This window comes from Lithobates pipiens, unplaced genomic scaffold (assembly GCF_037356315.1).
Source record: "Lithobates pipiens isolate NorthernLeopardFrog02 unplaced genomic scaffold, aLitPip1_a1.2 Scaffold_8, whole genome shotgun sequence".
Lineage (NCBI taxonomy): Eukaryota > Metazoa > Chordata > Amphibia > Anura > Ranidae > Lithobates > Lithobates pipiens.
The window spans coordinates 581,208,748-581,232,825 of NW_027507903.1; the positions used below are offsets into that span (position 1 = coordinate 581,208,748).

The 24,078-nt window shown below is 42.6% G+C and overlaps 1 protein-coding gene across 3 annotated transcripts in view; it reads left to right on the forward strand.

Moving 5' to 3' along the window:
• CARM1 (coactivator associated arginine methyltransferase 1) overlaps nucleotides 1-22,357 on the forward strand; it is a 59,385-nt gene extending 37,028 nt beyond the window's left edge. Inside the window, exons 8-16 of one of the 3 annotated variants that reach the window (XM_077470276.1) lie at nucleotides 625-706; nucleotides 799-884; nucleotides 1,272-1,361; nucleotides 2,816-2,953; nucleotides 3,044-3,133; nucleotides 4,591-4,703; nucleotides 6,313-6,462; nucleotides 14,349-14,417; nucleotides 14,521-22,357. In XM_077470276.1, coding sequence (XP_077326402.1) covers nucleotides 625-706; nucleotides 799-884; nucleotides 1,272-1,361; nucleotides 2,816-2,953; nucleotides 3,044-3,133; nucleotides 4,591-4,703; nucleotides 6,313-6,462; nucleotides 14,349-14,417; nucleotides 14,521-14,657 — 955 coding nt within the window. In that variant the 3' untranslated portion in view covers nucleotides 14,658-22,357. The remainder of the gene's footprint in view (nucleotides 1-624; nucleotides 707-798; nucleotides 885-1,271; nucleotides 1,362-2,815; nucleotides 2,954-3,043; nucleotides 3,134-4,590; nucleotides 4,704-6,312; nucleotides 6,463-14,348; nucleotides 14,418-14,520) is intronic. The other 2 variants (XM_077470277.1, XR_013270409.1) reach the window with 2 other exon arrangements.
• The last annotated feature ends 1,721 nt before the right edge of the window (nucleotides 22,358-24,078 follow it).

The window sequence follows — 24,078 nt, forward strand, 5'->3', positions numbered from 1 at the left end:
ACCAGTATTTGTCGCTGCTGACTTTAATAAACACAAATATCGCTGGAGCTCCTCTTTAACCAGTGGGAATTCCTGCCACGGTGAGGGGGCTTTCCCTACAACTGACCAAGTTGAACCCTTTGTTTGAGGTGACATTAGAATTTAAAGTAGAAGTCAACCCTAACACTAAATTCCCTGCATCTACAGACTTCCATGATCTAACACTAACCTATCTAGCCCTGTAAAGAAGAAATCCTTATACATACCTTTTTCTGAAGCAGACCCATCCGTGTCCCACGGTGAGCTGTCAGTTGCGGCTTCGCTGTGTAGGTGGGTGCAGAGGACACAGCCCGACAATGGAAGCTCCATAATAACTCTATGGGTGACGTTGCTCCTGTCTCCTCTGCAGAGCTTCCGCCGCTGGAGACAGGATCAGCTTCAAAAAAGTGATGTATACAATTCTTTACAGGGCTTGATAGGTTATAATTAGATTGTGGATGTCTGTAGATGCAAGGATTTTTGTGTTAGGGTGGACTTGCACTTTAAGCTCCTTTTTTGTGGCGGATGTGTACAGAATGTTGTGCTATATGTTGGCGCTATACATTTTTTTTAAGTGATTCTAAGAGTTCTCTCCCTGCCTTTTAGGTACCAACCGTCTTTCCATGGTGTGGACCTTTCAGCACTTCGAGGAGCTGCTGTGGATGAATATTTTAAGCAACCAGTTGTGGTATGTGGATTGCTATTAGATGCTGCTGTTCTGCTTTCCTCCCATCAGTCTAAATCCTTTATATATTTTTTTTTTTTTTTTTTTTTTTTTAGGATACCTTTGACATTAGAATACTGATGGCCAAATCTGTGAAATATACAGTGAATTTCCTGGATGCCAAAGAGACTGATTTGCACAGGTACTACATGTAGGCAAGGGAGAGCATAACAGGCAATTAGAAATTGGCTTTCTTTTGTCTGGCTGCAGCAATACTGATTGGTAGCTGTGAGTTCACACCCTTGCTCTCTAAAATGTTCAGTAAAGCATGTGGATGCTGGCGTTGACATTTTCATCAGAAAATACCAGTGGCCTAGCTGTCATGTCCAACCCTCTTGCTTCATTACGCCTCACTCACCCAGAGCAAGTATCCCCTGTAGTGACATCTAACCAATCCACTATCTGTTTTGCCAGTTGACTAGTCCCTATATCCCATTTATTACAGGTTTACCTTAGGGACATTAATCACACTGTGTATATATTGTGTCTGCATCTGTGCACTTCATTATACCTATTCTTTCTCCAACAGAATAGAAATCCCCTTCTCCTTCCACATGCTCCATTCTGGTTTGGTCCATGGCCTGGCCTTCTGGTTTGATGTGGCTTTCATCGGTTCAATGTAAGTTGGGAAGATTACATGCTGTTCAAAGGGTATTTGTTGGGACGCTATTGCTCCTTAAGCCCCGGTTCACACTGCAGTAGCTTCGATATCCCTGTGTGACTTCATCGTGGCTTGCATATGATTTCTTTAGCAGAAGTCAATGCATGTTGCATTGACGTTGCACCAAAAGTAGTGCAGGTACTTGAGTCGCACCGATTAGAACGGTTCTATTGCCGTTCATGGGACTCCAGTCGCATGACAAGTGGCTGCAGTGTGTACCAGGGCTAATACTGTATAGTTGGATGACCTTATTACTTTCAAAAGAAATGCACATACAAAAACCATATAACCAGGTCCCCAACGAGCAAAAAAGTTTTTCTTCATATCTTCTAAGTCTTTACTTTGTGAACTTTAACAGGGGTCTAACTCCTCCTGTATTATACATTTAGTTTAGTTAGCAGTAGGAAGTCAGCCCATAGGTTCTTATTGTCAGCTTACAGTAGTACAGCGGGAGGGGGTCCCCCATCCACATTGCCTGTTAACCACTTCAGCTATGAAAGATTCATGACCTGGCCATTCTTTGCTATTCGGCATTGCGCGGTCATGCAATGCTGTACCCATAAGAAATTTTATATAATTTTTTCACACAAATAGAGCTTTCTTTTGATGGTATTTGATAACCACTGTGTTTTTTATTTTATTTTTTGCAATTTATAAACACAAAAAAAAAATTCAAGAAAAACTTTTTTTTTTTTACTTTTGGCTATAAAACATATCCAATATATAAAAAAAGAAATCAAAACTTCCTCATAAATTTTGGCCAAAATGTATTCTCCATGTTTTTGATGGAGGATGTATTGATTGGTTTTGTGTGAAAGTTTAAACGCCTACAAACTATGGTGTGTATGTGTATATAATATATACTGGAATTTTTATTTTTTATACTAATGGTGGCGATCAATGATTTTATAATGGGGCTGCAATATTGCGGTGGACAATCTGATATGGATTGACACTGGGGGGACTAACTGCCATTGAGATCACAAGTGCAGATTTACTGTCATCAGTGCTAAAATTATACGCTGTCACTGTACTAATGACACTTACTGGGAAGGGTTTAACATCTAGGCTGAACTCCCTAAAACCAGAAGTAGGCAGCGATGTACCAGTTTATCCCTTTGCCCAAAACAACTGCCCTTCCGCAGTACATGGCGCACGTTAAGTGGTCATTGGGGGAATCTATCGGTTTTCTTTCCTTCAACCTATGGTTGTAGGAAAGAAATTTGCATAGTGTAAGGCCAGGCTTGCTATGTAATTTGTATGGGCTTAACAAAACAATCTGATCCATTTATAGCCAATCGGGTATTTTCTCCTGCTACGTAGTTGGAAAATCATGGCAATGAAACATTGAGTTATATATATGATATATTGTGCAGCTTTTTCTTGGTGTTTTAACTTTTTACTTCTTTCAGAATGACTGTATGGCTTTCCACGGCACCCACAGAACCTCTCACTCATTGGTACCAGGTCCGCTGCCTCCTACAGTCCCCCCTCTTCACCAAAGCTGGAGACACATTATCTGGGACAGTCGTGCTTATTGCTAACAAAAGGTGGGAGAGAGTGCAGCAGTCCTGGACCTGCTGAATGATTGTGTTCTATTTCTGCTTGTTGCATCTCATTCTTTCCACGATCTCTTACAGGCAAAGTTATGATATCAGTATTGTTGCTCAGGTGGATCAGACTGGATCCAAATCTAGTAATCTGCTGGATCTGAAGAACCCGTTCTTTAGGTGGGTATCTCCATTATCAAACTTGTTAGTGTATTAGGGTAATGTGTTTAATAAGAAGCTTGTCGTGGCATCAGAAGTGATGACTGACAGTGGCCATGGAAGGAGATGGCAGATTTATATAAATTGGATTATAGCAGGGCTTGACAAATTTTGCTTTGAATCTAGGAGCCAGTTTTTGTGTGTTTTTTGTTTTTTTGTTTTTTTACCACTTCAATATCAGGCACTTTCAACCCCTTCCTGTCAGGCCAATTTTCAGCTTTCAGCGCTGTCAAACACTGAAAGACCATAGTGCGGTTATGCAGCACTTTACCAACATGACATTTAGATAAATTGTTTAAGGCATAGCTTTCTTTTTCACTACTGAGTTTTTATTTTTTGCTAAATAGACAGTATAAGACCATACATAAAAAAAAAAAACTTATACAATTTTGCAAATAGGTAATTTTTTTTCTTCACTGATATGTGGTGATGAGGCTGCACTGTTGGGCACTGATGAGGCTGCACTGTTGGGCACTGATGAGGCTGCACTGTTGGGCACTGATGAGGCTGCACTGTTGGGCACTGATGAGGCTGCACTGTTGGGCACTGATGAGGCTGCACTGTTGGGCACTGATGAGGCTGCACTGATGAGGCTGCACTGTTGGCCACTGATGAGGCTGCACTGTTGGCCACTGATGAGGCTGCACTGTTGGCCACTGATGAGGCTGCACTGTTGGCCACTGATGAGGCTGCACTGTTGGGCACTGATGAGGCTGCACTGTTGGCCACTGATGAGGCTGCACTGTTGGGCACTGATGAGGCTGCACTGTTGGGCACTGATGAGGCTGCACTGTTGGGCACTGATGAGGCTGCACTGTTGGGCACTGATGAGGCTGCACTGTTGGGCACTGATGAGGCTGCACTGTTGGGCACTGATGAGGCTGCACTGTTGGGCACTGATGAGGCTGCACTGTTGGGCACTGATGAGGCTGCACTGATGAGGCTGCACTGATGAGGCTGCACTGTTGGGCACTGATGAGGTTTGCCACATCATCCCTTTAATCCAGGACGCATATGAATTACACTGGTTTTGAGGCTGATTTAATGCTGATAAGGCACCAAGTGAGTGTAATTACCACCTTAGTTAGCCACTGAACCTGTGTAATGTTTACCCTGGATTAAAGGGATGAGGCTGTACTGTTGGGCACGAATGAGGCTCTTATTTTTTTTTTTTTTTTTTTTTTTTAATGATGTCGTAGAGTTTAAAAGCACAAACACTGAAAGATTGAATCTCCAAAAAAAACCTTAATGAGAATACAGTTTTATTCATTTATACTCTTTCAATTCGCATTCTTTTGAATAAAGCCCACACGGTCTTCATTTTGCTTAGGTTCCCTCCGGACGCTGCAGAAGCAGATTTTTGTGTTAACATTTATGTCGGTTATGCCAAGTGGCTGATCATCATGTCTGTCTTCCAGGTACACTGGCACAACGCCGTCCCCTCCTCCTGGTTCACACTACTCCTCTCCCTCTGAGAACATGTGGAACACAGCAGGGGCGTACACCATGAACACAGGGATGGGCATGGGAGGTGAGTGAGGGAGAGTCAGGACCAAACTGGACCTCATGCATTAGTGGGGTGGGGAGAAGCGGGCTCAATGTCCCTGGTAACCAATACGCTGCTTGCTTTTGATCTGCATGAATGAACTATGAAGGGGATGTTTTGGGTGTTTTTTATATACCAGCGGCCATTAACTCCAAGCAAAATGTTAATTTTCCCATTCAGTGGAGTCATGCCCACACTGCATAGGATAACTGCTCATTTGTTTAGGGGATTGCCGAGTGAATATATGCTTGCCTAATCCACTGATCCTCCAACCGCAAGACTGGATCCCTCCTGCGATCCTGTGAATGGACTGTTTCTGACGTTGTCATGCCCATAAACAGGCTCTGGATGGGAGAGAAAGGTAGGAACAGTCTGCTTCTGGACGTGGGGGAGAGATGTTTTCCAAAGGATGGGGGGTAAGTCTAGCCTTTCGGTGCACCCTTGGACAAAACGAGCAGTTAGCCCATGCGGGGCGGGCAGAAATTTATTTATTTTTTCATTAATTTTTTTTTTTTTTTTATTCTGCTTTAACTTCTAGACAAGAAGTCATCAAAGCCTAGATTCGCAGACCAAATTTAGAAGATTTAGTTAGTATGTGCTGGTTAGTCATTCTTAAGGCAATTTTTTTTTTTTTTTAACTTAATGCGTTTGCCAAACCTCCCTGTTGAAGTCTAACTTGTACCAATGTAAGTGTGCATATTCCACACCTTGTCTATAGTCCCATCGTACACATTCCTGGATCTAGGCTCGTCTGTAGCGACTGCCAGCTAAACACTGCATATATCACAGATCAATGCACCTACTCACCAGCACACCATAATTGTTGTCCAAAAGCTTTTATTGCAAAGAGATCACATCACAAAACAAGTGCAGCATTTTGGAGACGTGCAGGACCTCTTCGTCAGGCATGTGCTTGACGAAGGGGTCCTGTGTGGCTCAGAAAGATTGCACTTGTTTTGTGATGTGATCTCTGTCAATAAGCTTTTGGACAGCAATTGTCGGTCCATGGTGAGTAGGTGCATTGACCTATTTCACACCTAGCTGATCCCTGTGGAAATGGAAAGTTACCATAGTAGTAGTATTATCCGCCACAAGTAGCTTTGCACAGGTGCCATTCAGAGAACATCTTTTTTATTTATTTTTCTTAATGAATGCAAAGTGCTTGCTGATTGGACAAGGTGAAGAAGAGACTATCTTCTTCTCGTGCAATCAGTGAACACCTTGTATTCAGGAAAAATGCAAGGCGGTCTCTGAATGGCACTAGTGTCAAGCAGACGTTTACTATAAAGCAGGGCAGCTGCTTGGCACAGGACCCCAAAGACCGTGAGGGTCACAATAGTTGTGATGGCTGATAAACTGATTGGCCAAGTATGGAATATGCATACTTGCATTACTCTCCCCACACAAGGATAAAGAGCAGCAGCGACTGGTCTGTATTACAGACCGGTTTTTATACTTTTGGGTGAAGCCTCCTACCTAATAGGAGTCTTTACATGAGGTCTGCTTTTACTCCTCCAGTCATGTAAATTTGTGAATTAATCTACTTTGAGCAGGTGTGTGTGTGTGTGCTTACAGTTTGTGTCTTGCTTGCCAGGTATGCCCACGGCGTACGATCTCAGCAGTGTTATAGCTGGAAGCTCAGGCATCAGCCACAGTAACCTCATCCCTCTAGGTGAGCAGTCTGCAGCCTCGTGTTCTGCGTCTCTGCATCCGGGACCCCAAGACCTGACATACGGAACCTCCAGTAATACCATAATCTCCATTCTCTCATAAATGCTTCTTCCCTCTCATTCCCCCAGCCCTTACACTGCTTTAAGCTTGTCAGCCAGCCGTGTATCGTAAAGCTAACCTGCTTATAGAAGAGGGGATGGGCCTAAGGTTTAGTTCTAGCGCCCCCTAGAGGCAGTTCATTAACTCCCATATCTGAATCAATTCAAAATTGTCACTAAATTTGCCTTTCATAAGAGACTAACCTGATAACTCTTGTCACTGCATCTCCATGTGTATAACTAATCCATTAACAGCCTTCGATGTAAACATTTTTATAGTGTGATAAGTGGATCATAATTTTAAATTGCTGTGCATTAGCCTGGTCACAAACTTCTACTTGTGAGACTTCTCCTTATGTCACTAAAGCCCACCACCACAGAAGGGACTAACCATTTTAACCATATCAATAAATCGTCAGGTCTGTAACCTTGATAAATGGTTGTGTTCAAGGAGACGATTCCCCACAAAGTCTCCAAAGCAAGGAAAAACAAAAAGGGGGGGAGGAGGAATTGGACTCTCGGTACCCTGAACAGATTACATCTGTAACCTTGTCACTAAATGTCTGCGTCTTGGCCTGATCCATTAAACAATATCTACAGGTCAAAGCATCGTCCTTCCAAAACTAATCTTCAGAAATTATTGGACGCTGGGGAGTTGGTTAAGCCAGCCATAGACGGTTCAAATATTTGCCAGTTCAGCAGGGACGGGCAGAGATTTGGACCATGTATGGGCATGCTGAATGTACCCAAGTTGCTCGATCTCGGCTTTCTCATGTAATTCTTGCTAGCGAATGTTAGTCACCAGCGGTAATCGCTGTTCTCCCCGGTGGTGACTGCTTTTCCCCACTGGGAGAACACAATAGCTCTGCGGAAGGGTCAACACCCCCCCCCCCCCCCCCCCCCCCATCAATACTGACTATGTTGATAGGGGAAGGTCGGGTGATGTTGGGTGCAGGAAAGAAGATTAATCTGTCTTGCTGGCTTCATTTCCACCATTATCGACGTTTCCGGGTGTGTTAAGCTGCTAAGGTCACTTCTGCTAGTTTCCATGTCTTGTAGTGAAGTAGAAGCTGGCAGGAGGAACCATGCCACCCAGTCGGGACCCCAAACCAGACACACTCAAGTGTTGAAAAGCGGTAGTGCTCGAAGCTTTAGAAGAAAATAGATTTGCCTTCTCACCTGTTGGGGAAGTGAGTGTACTGCGTTTACACAGTGTTTTTTCAAGGAGACAGGGTGGCTTTAACTTTAGGGCAAACGCTTATTCTCCATACTCCCTAAAAGGCACAAATGACCATGGCAGGGGAAGGGTCTATTAACTCCATTACAGAACTGAAATCTGCAGTTTCAGATTTTAGAAACCAGCTTGAGAAGCAGGCAATCGGTTCACACTTGCTAAAAACTAGAATTGGCCATCAAAGTGACCTTTTTAAAAAAATAACCCTCACCACCTTCTGTCCTCCCTGCTGCACTAACCTCCATAGGTGATAGTTTCACTGCCCTTTCAGCCCGGTGCAGTGATCCTTGGGTTTGAAAACTGTGCTGTTCTTACTCCTTTCCCTAGGAGCAGCAGGACAGGTCAGAGCAGTGAAACCTATTACACACAGGTATAGGGCAGGGATATGCAATTAGCGGACCTCCAGCTGTTAAAAACTACAAGTCTCACAAGGCATAGCAAGACTCTGACAGTCACGAGCATGACTCCCAGAGGCATGATGGGACTTGTAGTTTTGTAACAGCTGGAGGTCCGCTAATTGCATATCCCTGGTGTAGGGAGTTCGCCTTGTTTTTCATTTTTATTTTTTTCTGAAAAGATGAATTTTGACTAAAGCTAATATTAAATGGAGGTTACTGTTAGGATGAAATACATTGTAGTGATTACATTTGTATCAGTTTCCGGTTAGTTTCTGCACCGGAAACTGCATGCATTTTTAGTGCAGAAAAAAAAGCATACGGAACTGCATTTGGTGTGAACTAGCACTAAAGCTGGCCATAGACTGAACAAAATTCAGCCATCCCCATTTGACAGAAGTCAATCAGACAAGCTGGAAAACGTAGCAACCAGAAGCTGCTGATTACTGTATTCTGATGGAGAAGAGGCCAGCTGGCAGAATACAATCTCCTGGCAGGGGAATCCTTCCAATTACATTTTTTTTTCCCATTCAGCACTCTGGCTGAACGAAAAAAAAATCGAAAGTCTGTTTTAGTCTATTCACAGCCATAAATCATGATTTTTATTTTCTCTAAATCTGGCTGTTGTGAGTAACAACATTGCAATATTGCAATCACATTGAAAATGAAGGCTCGATTTGCATGAAATGTGAACCGAACTGTTTTTCAAAGGAGCCAGTTCACATATGTCTGGGCTAGTCAGTCTGTTTTTTAACCTCTTCACACCCAGCCGATAGACAAAGGCAGGGCGGTGGCTTTGATGTCCTGTCGGGGATCGTAAAGCTGCGTAGCGGGTCACTGCCTATGTCTACAGAACACAGGCGATGACTGACTGATCAGAGTACTGGTTCCCTGCCGGTACCATGTGACCGCTGTGACCAATCACAGCAGGTCCCATGAGTTGTACACAATGGATGGCTTCATGCCATCCATTGTGTACAATTGTGTTGCTAGCTTTGATTGGTCAATTTGATCACATGGTACAGACAGGGCCAATCACAGCCCATCTGTACTATGTGATTGGTCAAAGTTAATCGCAGATAATCACCCAAAAAAAAGACTTTGGTTTCATTCAGTAAAATGCTTGCTTATAACAATGTAACTGTTATAAGCAAAGCATAATGTGTGTGTGTGTGTTAAAAATCCTGAAAACTTCCCCAAGATCAGTACAATGTTACTATAGTAACATATTCTGGTCACAGCGTGTTAAAAAAAAAAAAAAAAAAAAAAAAGCATAAGTAATGTGAAAAGAATTATACTTTTTTTATTTTTATTTAATTTTTTTTAGCCCAAAAAAAAGGTGATTAAATACCACAAAAAAGTTATTTGTCTGAACAAAATTATAACCATTTAGTTTGGGTACATTTTTGCATGACCGCGCAATTGTCATTGAAAATGTGACAGCGCTGAAAGCTGAAAATTTGGCCTGGACAGGAAGGGGGTAAAAGTGCCCGGTATTGAAGTGGTTAGAGTCCTGTGCATTTTTCAGGCCAGGTATAGGTGATTTTTATAAAGTAAAAATTTGTAACTGAACCGGTGAACAAAACCACACAGGACTACTTTTAAAAATCGCACTGAACCGGCAGCAGGACATATGTGAACTGAGCCGAAGCCTTCAGAAAAGGTCGGTCAACTTTTTGATTCTCCTGCAGCTTATTTTCTTGTCCCTCACCCTTCTATATATCATTGTCGCTTAGTGTGCAGGAAAGCATGTAGCTGGATTTATAAGCTAGTCTTGCACTAGATATGCAGGCTGACCTAGAGAAAACAAATGGACTCCTCCATCTATGCTACACGCTGTTGAAGAAATCTGCACTGCTGGATTTTGTATTCAAGCGGCCACAGCTGCCCCCAGTTGCATGATTACTCACATCAGTGACTGCATCCAATAGGATGCAGACACTATCCAACCAAAAAGTTTTCCACCCAGCTCAAGTGGAGTGGTGCCAACAGAGTGAATTTTGCCAATTCATCAGAAATCGATTGAATATCTAGTTGTGTGTGGCCAGCAAGCTTTAAAAAGGAAATGGATTACAGACCGCAGGAATTATGGCAAACTACACCTAATACCGACTTGCCACTAGACATTCATTACCTATTCAAAGTATTCCCTCTTACAACTAATCCCTGTGTCCACTGACTCATTCATTAACCAATTGAGGATATAACCTATTTATACTGTACTAATTCCAGTGATCTTCCAACTTACTGCAAGCATGTAGAGTAGGGTGGTATAGTCTTGTATGCTGGTTTAATTAAAGGAATATTTTAGGGGAAATAATGGGATGTTCACTAACGTCAGCATTGAGCCTTATTCATCAAAGTGTCTGGAAGAATAGTTTTTAAATTGGCAATTGAAAAGTTGGAGAAGTTTAGAACCTTTCAGAATTTTACTGTTTTTTTTTTTTTTTCATCCAAATAGGGGAGATTTTTTCTCACTTCCTGTCTGACGGGTGTCATAAGAGAAAAAGGGCATCCTCTATAGCAGTTATGGGGAACCTTGGCACCCCAGAAGTTTTGGAACTACATTTTCCATGATGCTCATGCACGTTGCAGTGTAGTTTAGCATCATGGATTACAAATGTAGTTCCAAAACATCTGGGGCGCCAAGGTTCTCCGTCACTGCTCTCTAGGCACATAGAAGACTAACATCTCACAGGAAAAAAATCTGTTGGGACCAAATTAAATACAAATTTGGCAGAGGTTCACCCTCCTTTTTCACAGTATTCAAAATGGCAAAAAGAAAAAAATATATGAAAGCTTGTTTTGGACTATTTCCTCCTTGGCCAAGTGCTTTGAGGCCACAGCCTTTTTTGTGTATCCTGTGGCCCCAGGGTTACAGCCAGTCCTGTACAAGGCTTAAAGCAGTTGTAAACCTGGTTTAAAAAAGTGTCCTTTACAGGTTAACCAGTTGCCAATAGATATCTTTTTTTTTCTTTTTTCTTTTTTTTAAATGCGAGTGGGCACGCCGGCTTGCTCTCGCTGTGATTTATGCACAGTGTGTACCACAGACTCTATCCGCTGGCACCCACCAATTGTTCTGTACACAGGCTCATGTACGCTGACAGTCTACCTATGTAAACAAGGCAGATCACCGTTCTGTTAGTAGGGAAGGTATAGATCCTGTGTTCCTACAAATCAGGAACATGAATCCATGCCTTTCCTTAGTAAAAAGCACCTTGCCCCTGATGACCCCTTCCCAGCCAGTTTCATTAGTACAGTGGCATGCATATTTTTAGGACTGTATTCCTGTCACTGGTTCCCAAAAGAGTTGTCTAATTTGTCCGCCACAGTATTGCAATCCCACTAGAAGTTGCTGATTACTTAAACTTTTTTATTTTTATTTTTTTATTTAAATTCTTTATATCCCATAGTTTGTAGACTCTATAACTTTTGCGCATTCATATACGCTTATTGGGATTTTTTTTAAACAAAAATATGTAGCAGAATACATATTGGCCTAAATTAAGAATTTTTTTTGTATGCATCTTCTAGCAGAAAGTAAAAAAAGTGTGGGGTGTCGTTCCAACCCCCCCCCCCCCCCCCCAAAAAAAAAATTAGTGCAAATAAACCGCAGAGGTGATCAAATACCACCAAGAGAAAGCTCTATTTGTGTGGAAAGGACTTAAATTTTATTTGGGTACAGATTCGCACGACCGTGCAATCGTCGGTTAATATATCTCGGTGCAAAAAACATGGTCATGAAGGGGGTTCAATCTTCCAGAGCTGAGGTGGTTAATGCTATGTGCTAGCACATTATGACAGGCTTGCCTCTGTCACCACTGATGCTTTTATCTTCACTTGGTCTTCCTTCTAGGTTTGCGCTCTCTGGTCACTTGAATTTGCTGGGCCATAATGTCACTTCCGTGCATGCGCGGATGTAACTGTTGCAGCACAGTGCTGTATGCATTGGTGGCAGACTTGGTGAGCCCTGAATGCAGAGCTCACTGCGCATGCATAGTGATGTAATCAGCAGGGGCCGATGTGAATATCTCCTAAATGGAATATGTTTAGGAGATATTCGCTGTACCTACAGGTAAGATTATAAGCTTATCTCTAGGTACAAGTAAAAAAAAAAATTCACTTCCACTTTAATTCAGTCTTCAAAACATGATTACTTAAATGCTTAACTACAGACACTTTATGCATAAGGCCCAGTGTGTGTGTTCTTTTTGTTTGTGTTTTTTTGTTTCTTTTTTTTCTATAGTAGATGTTGAGGACACATTGCGGTTGACTTACTAAAGGCAAATCCACTTTGCACTACAAGTGTGCTTGGACGTGTATTTGCTGTAGATCTGAGGGGAAGCTCTGCTGATTTTCTATCATCCAATCACGTACAAACAAAAATGCTGTGTTTTATTTGCCTTGCATGTCCCCCTCGGATCTACAGCGGCTGCACTTCCAAGTGCATTTGCAGTGCAAAGTGGATTTGCCTTTAGTAAATAACCCAACTGTTTCATGTCTCTGGCGGGTTGCATAGTTGAACCTTTAGGCGGCATTCACACCTGAGAGTTTGAAGTTTGTGCGTTTTTGCTGCGATTTTTGTTCAGGTCACCAATGTAAAAGGCAGGAAAAATACCTGTAATCTGCACCAAAGAAGCTCATGTTTGTGTTTGTTTTTTTTTTGAGCTTAGGGCGTTTACAAGCATCTTGTTTCCGGTGACAAAATGCTCAGATTTGAACAGGTGCCATTGAAATGAATGGGTTTTTGCAATTTTTTCAGACATTTTTTTGGGGGAGTTTTATGAGCTGAAAACGCTCAGGTGCGTATGCGGCCTTAAAGTAAGGCGTTGTTCACATGGTTGTGTCTGTGTATACCCACACGGAATGCACATAGGTTTTTTTGCATCTGCATGCAGGCAGGCTTATTCATGTCCGTTGGGATTCAGTGCCTGTGCGGATACAGCTGTTTGTCCCAATTTGACAGTCCTGTGGGTGCATGTTCCCAAAAAGACGACGGTGTGCGTTTTACGGATGCACACCTGTGCGAATGTCAAATTGAGACCAAGAGACTATCAGTGCATCCCAATAGACATGGATGGGACTGCCTGGATGCAGATGCACAGAACTGTCCATGCTGTTCAGACAAGGATGGTACAAAAGTACCCATAGATACTCCCGTGTGACTGAGGCCTAACAGTCCACCCTTATCTTCGCTACCCTCTGGCTTCTTGTATATCTGTGAGCTCCATCCACAGCGACCGCAGTTAAGTGGTCGCACTTTTATAGCAGAATTGGCTGGATTCACAGAGCTGTGAACTGTGTTTAAAAAAAAAAAAAAAAAAAACCTCGTCTCTGGAGATATGAAAAGCCACTGGGTAATCGGTCAGTGTCCACCCTTATCCTCACATATCGGGTTTTTAGTGGACTCAACTTAGATGGCTCCTCTGGTACCTGTAACAGGTCATGTTTTGAACCTCTGAGCGACCTTCTGTTTTCTTTGTGCTTACGCTGAATGGATACATCAGCAATGTTTCACAGGCACACCTATGTACATTAAATGTGGGTAAAAACTTTTTGAATCGGTAACATCTCCAGAGGGTTCTACTACTGTAGTGCTCCAAAACATGTCGTGTAGGGGGTACCTGAGGAGCCCCGTCTGAGATCTACAGTACACCCCCCCCCCCCCCCCAAAAAAACAAAAAAACAAATGGCCTCTTTGATCATACATACCATTGATCGGAGTCTCAATTATTTTTTTTTAAATGGTGTTCTCTACACTTTTGTGGAAAATAAGCAGTGCAATATAAATGGGCCTGACTATAGCTGTAGCCATGTGAGTTAGAAGGCAATGCTGATAGGAAGCTCATGCCTTAGATTTCAGAAGCCTAATAAAATAAAGCTCATGCCATGACTTTGGCAGTCCATTCAAGTTAATAAGGAGCTTTAGCGAAGGCATTTAAGTTTTTCTATAGAGCATGCCTAAGTTGTGTTTTTTTTTTTTTTTTGTAATCGAGACTTTGCATGACGAGCTGTCCAACAATTGGTGTGAGGTTAGTTTCCCAGCTGCAATATAGACATTTACATTTTTGGCTGTTGTGGGCAACACCACCATTTTGTATAACTGTCCTTTTTTTATTTTGGTTTTACTAATGCCCCTCATTTTTACTAGACTACCAAGAATTGTATATAGGCAATGTTTCCTTTAACTTCACCCGTTTCCACTCCCACCTCCTCCCCCGTTTCCTTGCAGCTAACACAGGAATTGTTAATCACACCCACTCCAGGATGGGATCCATCATGAGTACAGGCATCGTCCAAGGTAAGGCTCTGCGGCATGCATTTAGTGTAAGATCTAAGCACTACTGTGCCATTGAACCCTTCCAAAGTCATAATAAAAACTCCTTGTCTCTTCTTTCTTCTAGGATCGGGCTCAGGACAAGCTGGTTCCAATGTTACCAGCCACTACCCAGTCAACAACCAGTTCACTATGGGTGGTCCAGCCATCTCTATGGCTTCTCCCATGTCTATCAACACCAACACAATGCATTATGGGAGCTAAAACCTGCTCACTCCTCCCCTGCAACCTTGGCTGCTCCTGCCCCGCCCAACCCTCTTCTCCCACCTCCCCTGTCCCGTCTCTCTCTCTCTCCAAAACTGACAGCAACAGGAATACCAAATGATGCAGAGGTGTCTGTGCCCCTCCCCTTTTTCTGCTGAACCCATTACCAGACATGTGCACCGGTCCAATCCTCATTGCTTTCCTCTGCTCCATGTTTTTCCATGTTATCCCCCTCCTTCCATTTGTACCATAACACAAAGCAAGACACTTTGCTTTCTTGAAAATGGACTTGTACATTTTTTTTTTTTTTTTTTTAAGAAATACAAAAAAAAGCATTGTCCAAAAAAAAAAAAAGATTAAGGATAGTGTGGGTGTGGCTTGTTATCAAGGAAACCAGATCATGCATCAAGGATTGAGCCTGCACAGGTGTCTTATGCGGACTGTTCTGTTGGGTGCCCCCTTCCCCGGGCATTGCTGTGAATTAGTATTACAACCGTTAGGGCAAGAGAGGGTGGAGGTTTTATTAGCACTGTGCTTCATTGAAGGAATTGTCGCCCTCGTTTCTGCAGGGAAAGGGGGTACGATTTATCACTTGCTAGGGAATTCTTATGTTTACTTCCAGCTGCTGTCTTGTCTTATCTGGGAAGCAGAATCTGAACTGACTACCCCCCCCCCCCCCCCCCCAAGAAGTGTGGTTCCTTCCCATGTCCTTAGTTTGGACTCTGGAATCGTCCGTCTGTCCTTTCGCCCCTTGGTGTTAAGACATTGCATGTTCACTTTATGTACCAGTTGTGGTAATTTGGAAGAAAAGGGAGCCTGTCATTCTTGCTGTAATCTAGACATTACAGTTTTTAATCTAATACAATTAAATTGAAGGTTTTTTTTGAGTTGGGAGAAATGTTAAAATTGTAAATACTTTTGTCAGCGAAATGCTGTACTCAGTCACTGTCAATCTCCAGAGGAAGCCATTTTTTTTTTTTTTTTTTTTAAATGTCAAATGCTTGTCAAAGATTGCAATCTATTGTTTGAACAGGAATTGGTGACATCACATTTTTCTACATTATACTTGTAGTATTAAAAGAAAAAAAGTGACACTTTGAAAGGAAGACATACAAGGCTATGGGTTGCCAGGACTATCTAATGCAGTGGTCATCAACCCTGTCCTCAGGGCCCACTAACAGGTCGGGTTTGCAAGATGACTGAAATACATCACAGGTGAGATCATTTGCTGCTCAGTGATTGCAGTATTCTAGTCTGCATCTCCCCCCCAGTTAATACATAAAACCTGGCCTGTTAGTGGGCCTTGAGGACAGGGTTGATGACCACTACTTTAATGAATATAGCCTGCTGCTAGCAGCCTATTCGAATGGATGATGGGCTGAAATAAATTGTTTGCTTCGGCTCTAACTGTGTTTGACGTATGCCCCAAACGCAGGAAGTCCCAATTTGCGGCATACATGCCTGTATACAAGTACTGCTCAGACGTGTACAGCTGAAGTGTATTTTACCCTGTCATTTATTTTGGACAAGCTGCTGCCAGCAGGCTATATGCACCCTGGTGCCCAAATATGCCTGTTTTACACTTTATAGGCGAATGCATCCATGTGCATGAGGCCCCAAAGAATAGCTGTGGGCAAGCTCTGGACAGGCTCGCATTTACATGGTCCTAGCAGTTAATTCCCCTTTTTAAAGCTGGCATTCCGTCTGTCCATTTTTCATCTGTCTGTCGATCGATAAAAAATGGACAGCAATGCTTTGCTATGGGAAAACAGGTGGGTGTCTGTTTTTACATCAGTTTTTCACCCGCTTCCATTCAGGTCTTTTTTTTTTTTTTTTTTTTTTTCTTTAAATTGAACAAGCCTACCATTTTGTTCTATTTAAAAATAGAAGCAGATGAAAAATGCGTGAAAAAGTGATGTAAATGGAATCGTTTTTTTCTTGGCAAAAACTAACGGATGTAGTGTCAAAGGAGACAAGTAGACTACTGCACCTACTGAGGTTAATGAGAGCTTGTGTTAAAGTCTAACTGCACTTTCCGTTTAATCTGCTAAATGCTAGGTGCATCAAAATAAAAGGGATCTGTTTTTCTTTAAAAAGTAACCACCACAACCAGTGCAGAAAAGCCTGTTCCGTGCCAGTAGGCTGTGAAGGAGCTTTGCTCTCTACGCAAGAGGTCTGACACGTCTCCTGCTGAGTTAAAGGGGTTGTAAACCTCTTTGTTATTTAAAAAAAAAAAAAGTCATACTTGCCTCCACTGCATAAATTTTGCACAGAGTGGCCCTGATCTACCTCTTCTGGGGTCCCCCAGCGGCGCTCCTCCCTGCATCGGTAAACCACCTAGAATTGCTCTCCCTGGGGGTTACCATGTGGTTGCGCCCGAGTCCAGCTTTTGCATCCATAGACAAAGAATGATGGACTCTGCCCCGCCCCTCGACGCCCACATTATTGGATTTGATTGACAGCAGTGAGAGCCAATGGCTGTGCTGCTACCTAATCAAGAGCTGAGACAACTGGCAGAGAGAGCACATCTCAGTGGGAACGAACGGGCTCAGGTTAGTAAGACTGGGGCTGGGGGGGGTCAGTGTCAGAAGTTTTTTTTCACCTTAATGCATAGGATGTATTAAGTGTTAGGGCCTATCTGATTGCATACAAACACAGAGTTTAGGTTTGACTTCATATTATATGGTTTTGGTAAATCTAAAAGAAAATTAAAGAAAATGTGGATAGTGTTTATGCAGCTTGAGGCCTATAGCTCTATAGTTGGCAAAGCTCCCACTCCCTGCTCTGAAGCATGTATGTGAGACCTCTGCATAGAGACCTCGGCTTCCCTTAAGAGAGCAAGGGTCCTTCTCTACAGCATGCTAGTAGAGGTTTTTCTTTTTTACTGTTGTGCCTACTTTCTAAAGAAAACAAACTATTCAAACTTTTATGATGATCCTGGAATGTATTTGGCAGATTTAAACTGAAAGTTCAGCTTATTTTCCTTTTGGGGGAAATAAATAGTTGAATGTCCATAGCCTGGCTGGAGTACTACTTTGCATCTTCACACCTGTTGGTTTTGATTAATGCTATTAAGAGCTCATTGACAGGCGCTTGCATCTGCTCCAGGCTGTGTGCAGGCATCCTATAGAAGAGGATTTAGGTGCAGCGGCTGCATGGACCAACCACATGACAAAATTTGACAGCCATACAGGAGTGGCTGCACAGCCCCTGAATGCAGACAGTGTGTTCGGGGCTGTGCAGCCGCTGAGGCACAGCTGTCAAGTATATACCTGCAGCTATGTCGGCAGCTGCTGCGTCTGCATCTGCCACTATAGACTGCCTGCACACAGGTGCAGTAACAAAGGCAGACTGCAGGGCGACAGGTTCCTGCGCCCATCTGAAGTAATCTTAACCTCTGTGAATAGATGCTCTGCTGTGTTCCCCATCCAGCCCAAGTTTAAAACTGGGCTGTATGGATTCAGAGCTGGCCTTTTTCCTGTATTTTCATGCCAACACACAGGCAATGCAGCACGGCAAATCTCCTGCATGCTTGGGGCTGCTTATGTCACCTTTCTGTGCAATATGGAATTCTTGTGAGATTTGTAAGGGCTGCCTGAAATTTCCAGAGATGCAGGAAATGTAGTGACTGGGCTCCCAGGAGAGGTATCTTGATCTTACAAACCACCATAAAAAAATTAAATGCTGCAATAACTTTTTCCTTTCAAAGTATTTCTTTACATTTCAATTTTTTAGTACAGATTTATCTAAAGGAAGCCTGGACTGAGAGATGTAAAGGCTGCCATTGCTGACATCTGAAGTTGCTAGTAGCCTAGCTGTTAAGCTTATTTAAAAAAAAAAAAAATGTTGGCGTCTGTTTTTTTTGCCACTGACCCAGAACAAGCAAGTAGTAAGTGAAGGTAGAAGGTTTAATTCACCCTAGAATTAAGTGTATTAACATTAATCGGCCATATAACACATGAATCTTGATGCATGGTTCCATGTTTGACTTCTACTGCGCTCTGGTTGATGGCATTAGAGCTGGACTGGATTTTCTGGACAATCGGATAACAGGCACAAGTCAGATGTGGTGCTATGAATGGTTGTTTAGTGTTTATAAAATAATTCTGGGGTAAATTTCCATTTTAATCCAGAACAGTGAGGTTGATTTACCAAAACTGGAGAGTGCAAAATCTGGTGCAGCTGTGCATGGTAGCCAATCGGCTCCAAGGTTTTATTGTCTAAGCTTAACTGAACAAGCTGAAGTTAGAAGCTGGTTACTATACAGAGCTGCACCAGATTTTTGCACTCTCCAGTTATAGCAAATCAATCCCAGTGATTCAATATTGAAACTGTTGTGTTAGAACGACAATCGAGCAGTTATTTTCCAAAGGAAAGATTAACAGTGGCAGCCTGTATATCTCCAAGCACAAGTTTGCTTTAAGGCTGAGCTCATATGTCAGCTTCCTATACCAGCAAAGTCATGGCTGAGGTCCAGTATGAAAAAAAAAAATCTGTAATAAAACACGTGATGGGAGCATTGAGGTTGTTTTACTAAAACTGGAGAGTGCAAAATCTGGTGCCAGCTGTGCATGGAAGCCAATCGGCTTCTAACTTCAGATTGTTTAAGCTTTGACAAAAAACCTGGACGCTGATTGGTTTCATTGCTGAGCTGCACCAGATTTTGCACTCTCCAGTTTTAGTCAATCAACCCCATGTGTTTCCCATTGACTCCCACTTGATTGCGCTGTCTGAGTGGTGGGCTCAGTTGAGCATTACCATGCTGAGATTTTCACTGGACGGAAAGCTGTCATATGACCATGATCACAGTGATGTCGCCTTCCTTTTGAATTAATACAATGATTTTATTATTCTATCTCACATGGTGTTGTAGCGTAGGGACAGCAAAATGGCATCTATCTTGTACCTTTATGCTTTTATTGGCTCCTGGAATTAACCCAGAGGTTTAGATGTGATGGAGGAACTGTGGATGCAGTGGCCTGCTGTCTCTCAGCTGTGCGTTGCCAACTGTACAAGAGAACCCCTGGGTGGTAAGCAAGCTAGGAATAATCTATTTAACACTTAGTGGTTGTAAACCCTTACAAACCACTTTGACCTACAAGCTTGCCTGTAGGTCCAAGAAATATCTCCTAAACCTATACGGTTTAGGAGATATTTGCCTGAAGATAGACAGCGGCGCGCAGGCGCACTGAGCGTGGCATCGTCAATGACTAAGATGCCGCGCGCATCGGCTCCCATGCACGGGAGTGACGTCTTTGCAGCTTCGCCGAATGACAGCAGCGGAGCTGCGAGACCCCACCGAGAAGATGGATGCGCCGGACTACAGGGGACAGCAGTAACTTTGCTGGCTCCTGTGTCAGGTAAGTGACACATAATGGACTACTATGCGATGCATAGTAGTCCATTATGTTTTGCCTTTGCAGGGAATGAAAGGGGAAGTAAACCCATTAGGGTTTACTTCCTCTTCAATGCCCAACTCCTGCAAAAAGGTGTAGAGATTGAACTTTTTATTAGGTTTATTTTATTTTTTTTTTATTTTTTTTTTTTGCAGTCTGCCCCCTCCCTTCTCTCAGGACAGGAAGCAATTTAAAATCTCCCTAGTGGGGTCACAGACTGCAACAAAATACTGTGTTTAGGGTAATGAGGTTTAGGCTGGCAATAGGTGGATCAAAATTCAGCAGGATGCTGCCGAAATTTGGTTGCGCTGAAGTAAATCGGTCGACGTCAGTACATCCAGCCTGTTGTGTTTTTTTTTTTCATTCATTCACTGCCGGCAGCTATAGCTGGGAAACGATACAAAAGCTCCACGGAAGGGTTTCCCTATCAATACTGAATGTGTTGATGGGGGGGGGGGAGCAATTTGTTTCCTGCAACCCGTGGCCCATAATGTATGGCCTGCTTTAGGACCTCAGTCTAGTAAGTGCTGTCAGTGGCTTCCTGTTTCAATGGCAACCCATCGCCCTAACCTTTGCTGTCACAGGGGCAGGAAGTAAGATTAAACTTCCAGTCCGTGTCCTCTTTGTAGAGTATGCTTCCTCTCAGGACAGGAAGCAGTTTGAAATTTCTCTACAACAGCACTATTCTCAGTAAAACGTTATTAAAAAAATTCTGTCAGGTGACTGTTGGGTTTCTTCCTGTTTTTGGTGACGACCAATTACAGTACTTGTAAATTCACTGCCTGCCCCTGCAACAGAAAGTGAAAACGGAGTCACAGACAGCAATACAAGCTGGATAAAGGTATTTACTAATCTATAGTGGGGGGAAAAAAAATAAAAATTAGATTTGGACTTGAAAGGGCCAGTATAGGCATAACCGTGCAATATAATGGAGTATATTATACAATGTCGGCCATTTTTGCTGCTTTGCCTGCAATTCCAGAAAAAAAAATTAAGCTTTAAATGGTCTGCCTCTGTGTGCAAAGGTGACAGGTATATGTAAGTTATTTATGAAGTCATCTTTTATTTTATTCTGAGAATTAAGAAATGCAAGTTTTGAATGTAATGTAAATTTATCATCCATGTCCTTTTTTTATCCTGAAGTACTAATGTAGAGACCTCGCCTATCACAAATGTTTAGACTAGACCAGGGCGTCTACCAATCATTTTTCGGAGAGAGAAAAATCAGATCAAGGGGCTTTTTCTACCTTCCCGATGTGGCAATCCTTCCCTTCCCAGCTACAAGGGCTCTGTGGTTTGGGTTTCTGTTTTGAGATAATGTCAATTCAGCTGTTTAGATGGAATAGTGCTGTAACCGGCATGCTGCGACTTGTCCTCAGCAGATAGGACAGTTTCCCCAATCCTGAAGAAGTCAGTGTTTTTAAACACAATTGACGGTTCTCAAAAACGCATCCATTACAGGTGACAACCCTCTCTGGCTTTTAAGTCTCCCTTGTGTTCCGTTCCCTAAAGGCTGAATGTCGGTGAGGTTGCAGAAAAAACAGAGACCGCTGGATTATCAAATGCTGGATGACAGCTGGTCGGGAATGGATATTGAAGAGAAATTGTAAACTAGCTCAGTTTAATGTACAAAGCACTAAGCCATGCCTGGCTCTCCAGAGGTGGTGGCTGGGTCGTACCCCTTTTTTTTTTTTTTTTTTTTTTTTACTGTGCAGGTGGCTGGACTCTGTTGCATATCCATGGATGGAGGGCTAGGATGTGCAGATGTAAATGTGAATTATTTTGCTGGACTCGGACAGTCTGTGTTGTCGTCAGATTCCGTTAAGCTGGACTTTATCTCCTCACCATCTCCCATCCTCCTACCTCCTGTGTTTTTTTTTTTTTTTTTTTTAATCACTTTCTTGCAAAGTGATTAGAGCATGTTCTGAATGTGTCCGTCCCTATGATTTTTTTCATTTTGAAATGCTCACTCTCCTCTGCAGAGATTTCCTATAGTATTAGGGTTGTGTGTGTGTAAACTAGCGCTCCCTTTTAACTCTCTGCTTTAGATTTTTATTTTTTTCATTGCCCTCTTCCAATTAGATTTTTTTTGTTTGTTTCCCTCCCCCTGAGGAATTAAATTTTGCCATGCAAAGATCCTGTTCTTGGTAACCTCTCATCGTCTGTTCGATGGCAGACTGTCGTTTTTTAAGATGGCTTTTCAGAGGTAATGTTGAAAGACTCATAGGAAACCATTGCTAACACAGCTGCTGTTCTTAACTCTGCCTGTAGTGTTCAATAAAGTTGGGAGGGAATTTTTTTTTTTCAGATGTGGTGGTCTCAGTTGTTTTGGTACATCCTGCTTTTATGTCTAAAAGTTCTCATTTGTCCTGGTCATGATATAGCTAGAAGTAAACTAGTAGTGCTGCTAGTTTTTTATTTTTTTTAATTATATATATATATATATATATATATATATATATATATATATATATATATATATATATATATATATATATATATATATATATAAATAATTTCCATGTGGTATTCTGCTTGAAATGTGTTGCTTGAACTGAAAAAGAAGCTGCTCATCCTGCCCTGATTATGGTCATGATTTATGCCCTCTGATGCGTTTCAATCCACCCAGGCTTGGTTATAGAGGTGACCAAGCTCGGGTGCATTGAAACTCTTCAGAGGTCATACATCGTGACCACGTGGGGGGCGGTCCCCCCCCCCCTTTCCGAATTTGTACTCTCGGATGCCTTGTCCCTGAGTGCCGTCAGGAAGCCTTCGGTTTGGAGTGGCGCTTCAAGCCCTGCCTGCATGAATAATAACAGAAGTGCAAGGATACCTTTTTCTAGAAAATCTGCTGCCCCAGGCTCCCTCCAGTGTTTTGATGCAACAAAAACTCCCAGGCAGTTGAACTTGTGATCTCTGCTGAAATGGAGGAGCAAACGAATCCAAATTCCAGCCTACTGCTTCAGCGGAGATATTGTGACCAAACATCTATGCCAGTCTTAGACGTTTTCTCAAATGTTTTTCTGGTCTTGAGGAACTTCTGTTTAAACCAATTCATTGGCGCTCAGTTGGCGGGAAAAAAAAGCCCCTTATGTGGTCATTGAGCAGAATGCAACACTTTACAAGCAAGCAATAGGTGTCTTGTTCCTGGCTCTACCATTTGGTGTTGGACCTGGACATAGGCAGGCACAGTTCAATAACCTGTGGAGGAACCCTGGCTCACAGTGGATGATCTAGACTTTTTTTTTTTTTTCGATTTTGTTACCCTTTCAGTGAAATTAATATCTCTACATTTGTGGTTCCCACCTCCCCCCTTTACGTATCTGATCCCAAACTCGATCCAGCACTGTCAGAGTAGTGCCTCTCTTTCTTATAGGCTCAGAGAGTAGAGGGAGAGGCATTGGCTTCCGATGCTATCAGTCAGCCAATGAGGGAGCGGGAGGCGCGGGACTGAGCTGCACTTTGTGTCTGCACAAGTGACCTGTAGCAAGCAGTTTGCTACAGTTGGTGCTGCTGGGACCCCAGAAGAGGAGGATCAGGGCTGCTCTGCAAAACCATTGCATGGAGCAGGTAAGTATTACATATTGGTAAAAAAAAAAAAATGGTTCAGCTTGAAAAGAGGTTATGGTTCAAGAGCATTTATTTTTATTTTTTTGACTGAATGTGATTTTCTTTAAAATTTTTCAAGCATTTTTCTTTGGGAGGTATGTAATATAGCCTACACCTTTAGCAAGGGCATTATAAACTAACCCTTTAACCATTGAGTATAGGTCCACTTTCAGGGCCGGTTCACCCTGGTGTGATTTCAGACATCGCATTTGATTTGCACTGTGTTGCTGTGCTAATTGCATGCGATGTCTATGCGATGCAAATTTGGACCAAACTCATGCAGGACCCCCCCTTTTTTTTTTTTTACATTTATTTTTTTTTTTTTTGTCCGTACCAGAATCTGATCCCATGGGTGTCATTAACTTTGTGTGGGTACGCAGTGGTTCGTACAGGGCAGTGTCAACTGCTGGCGATTC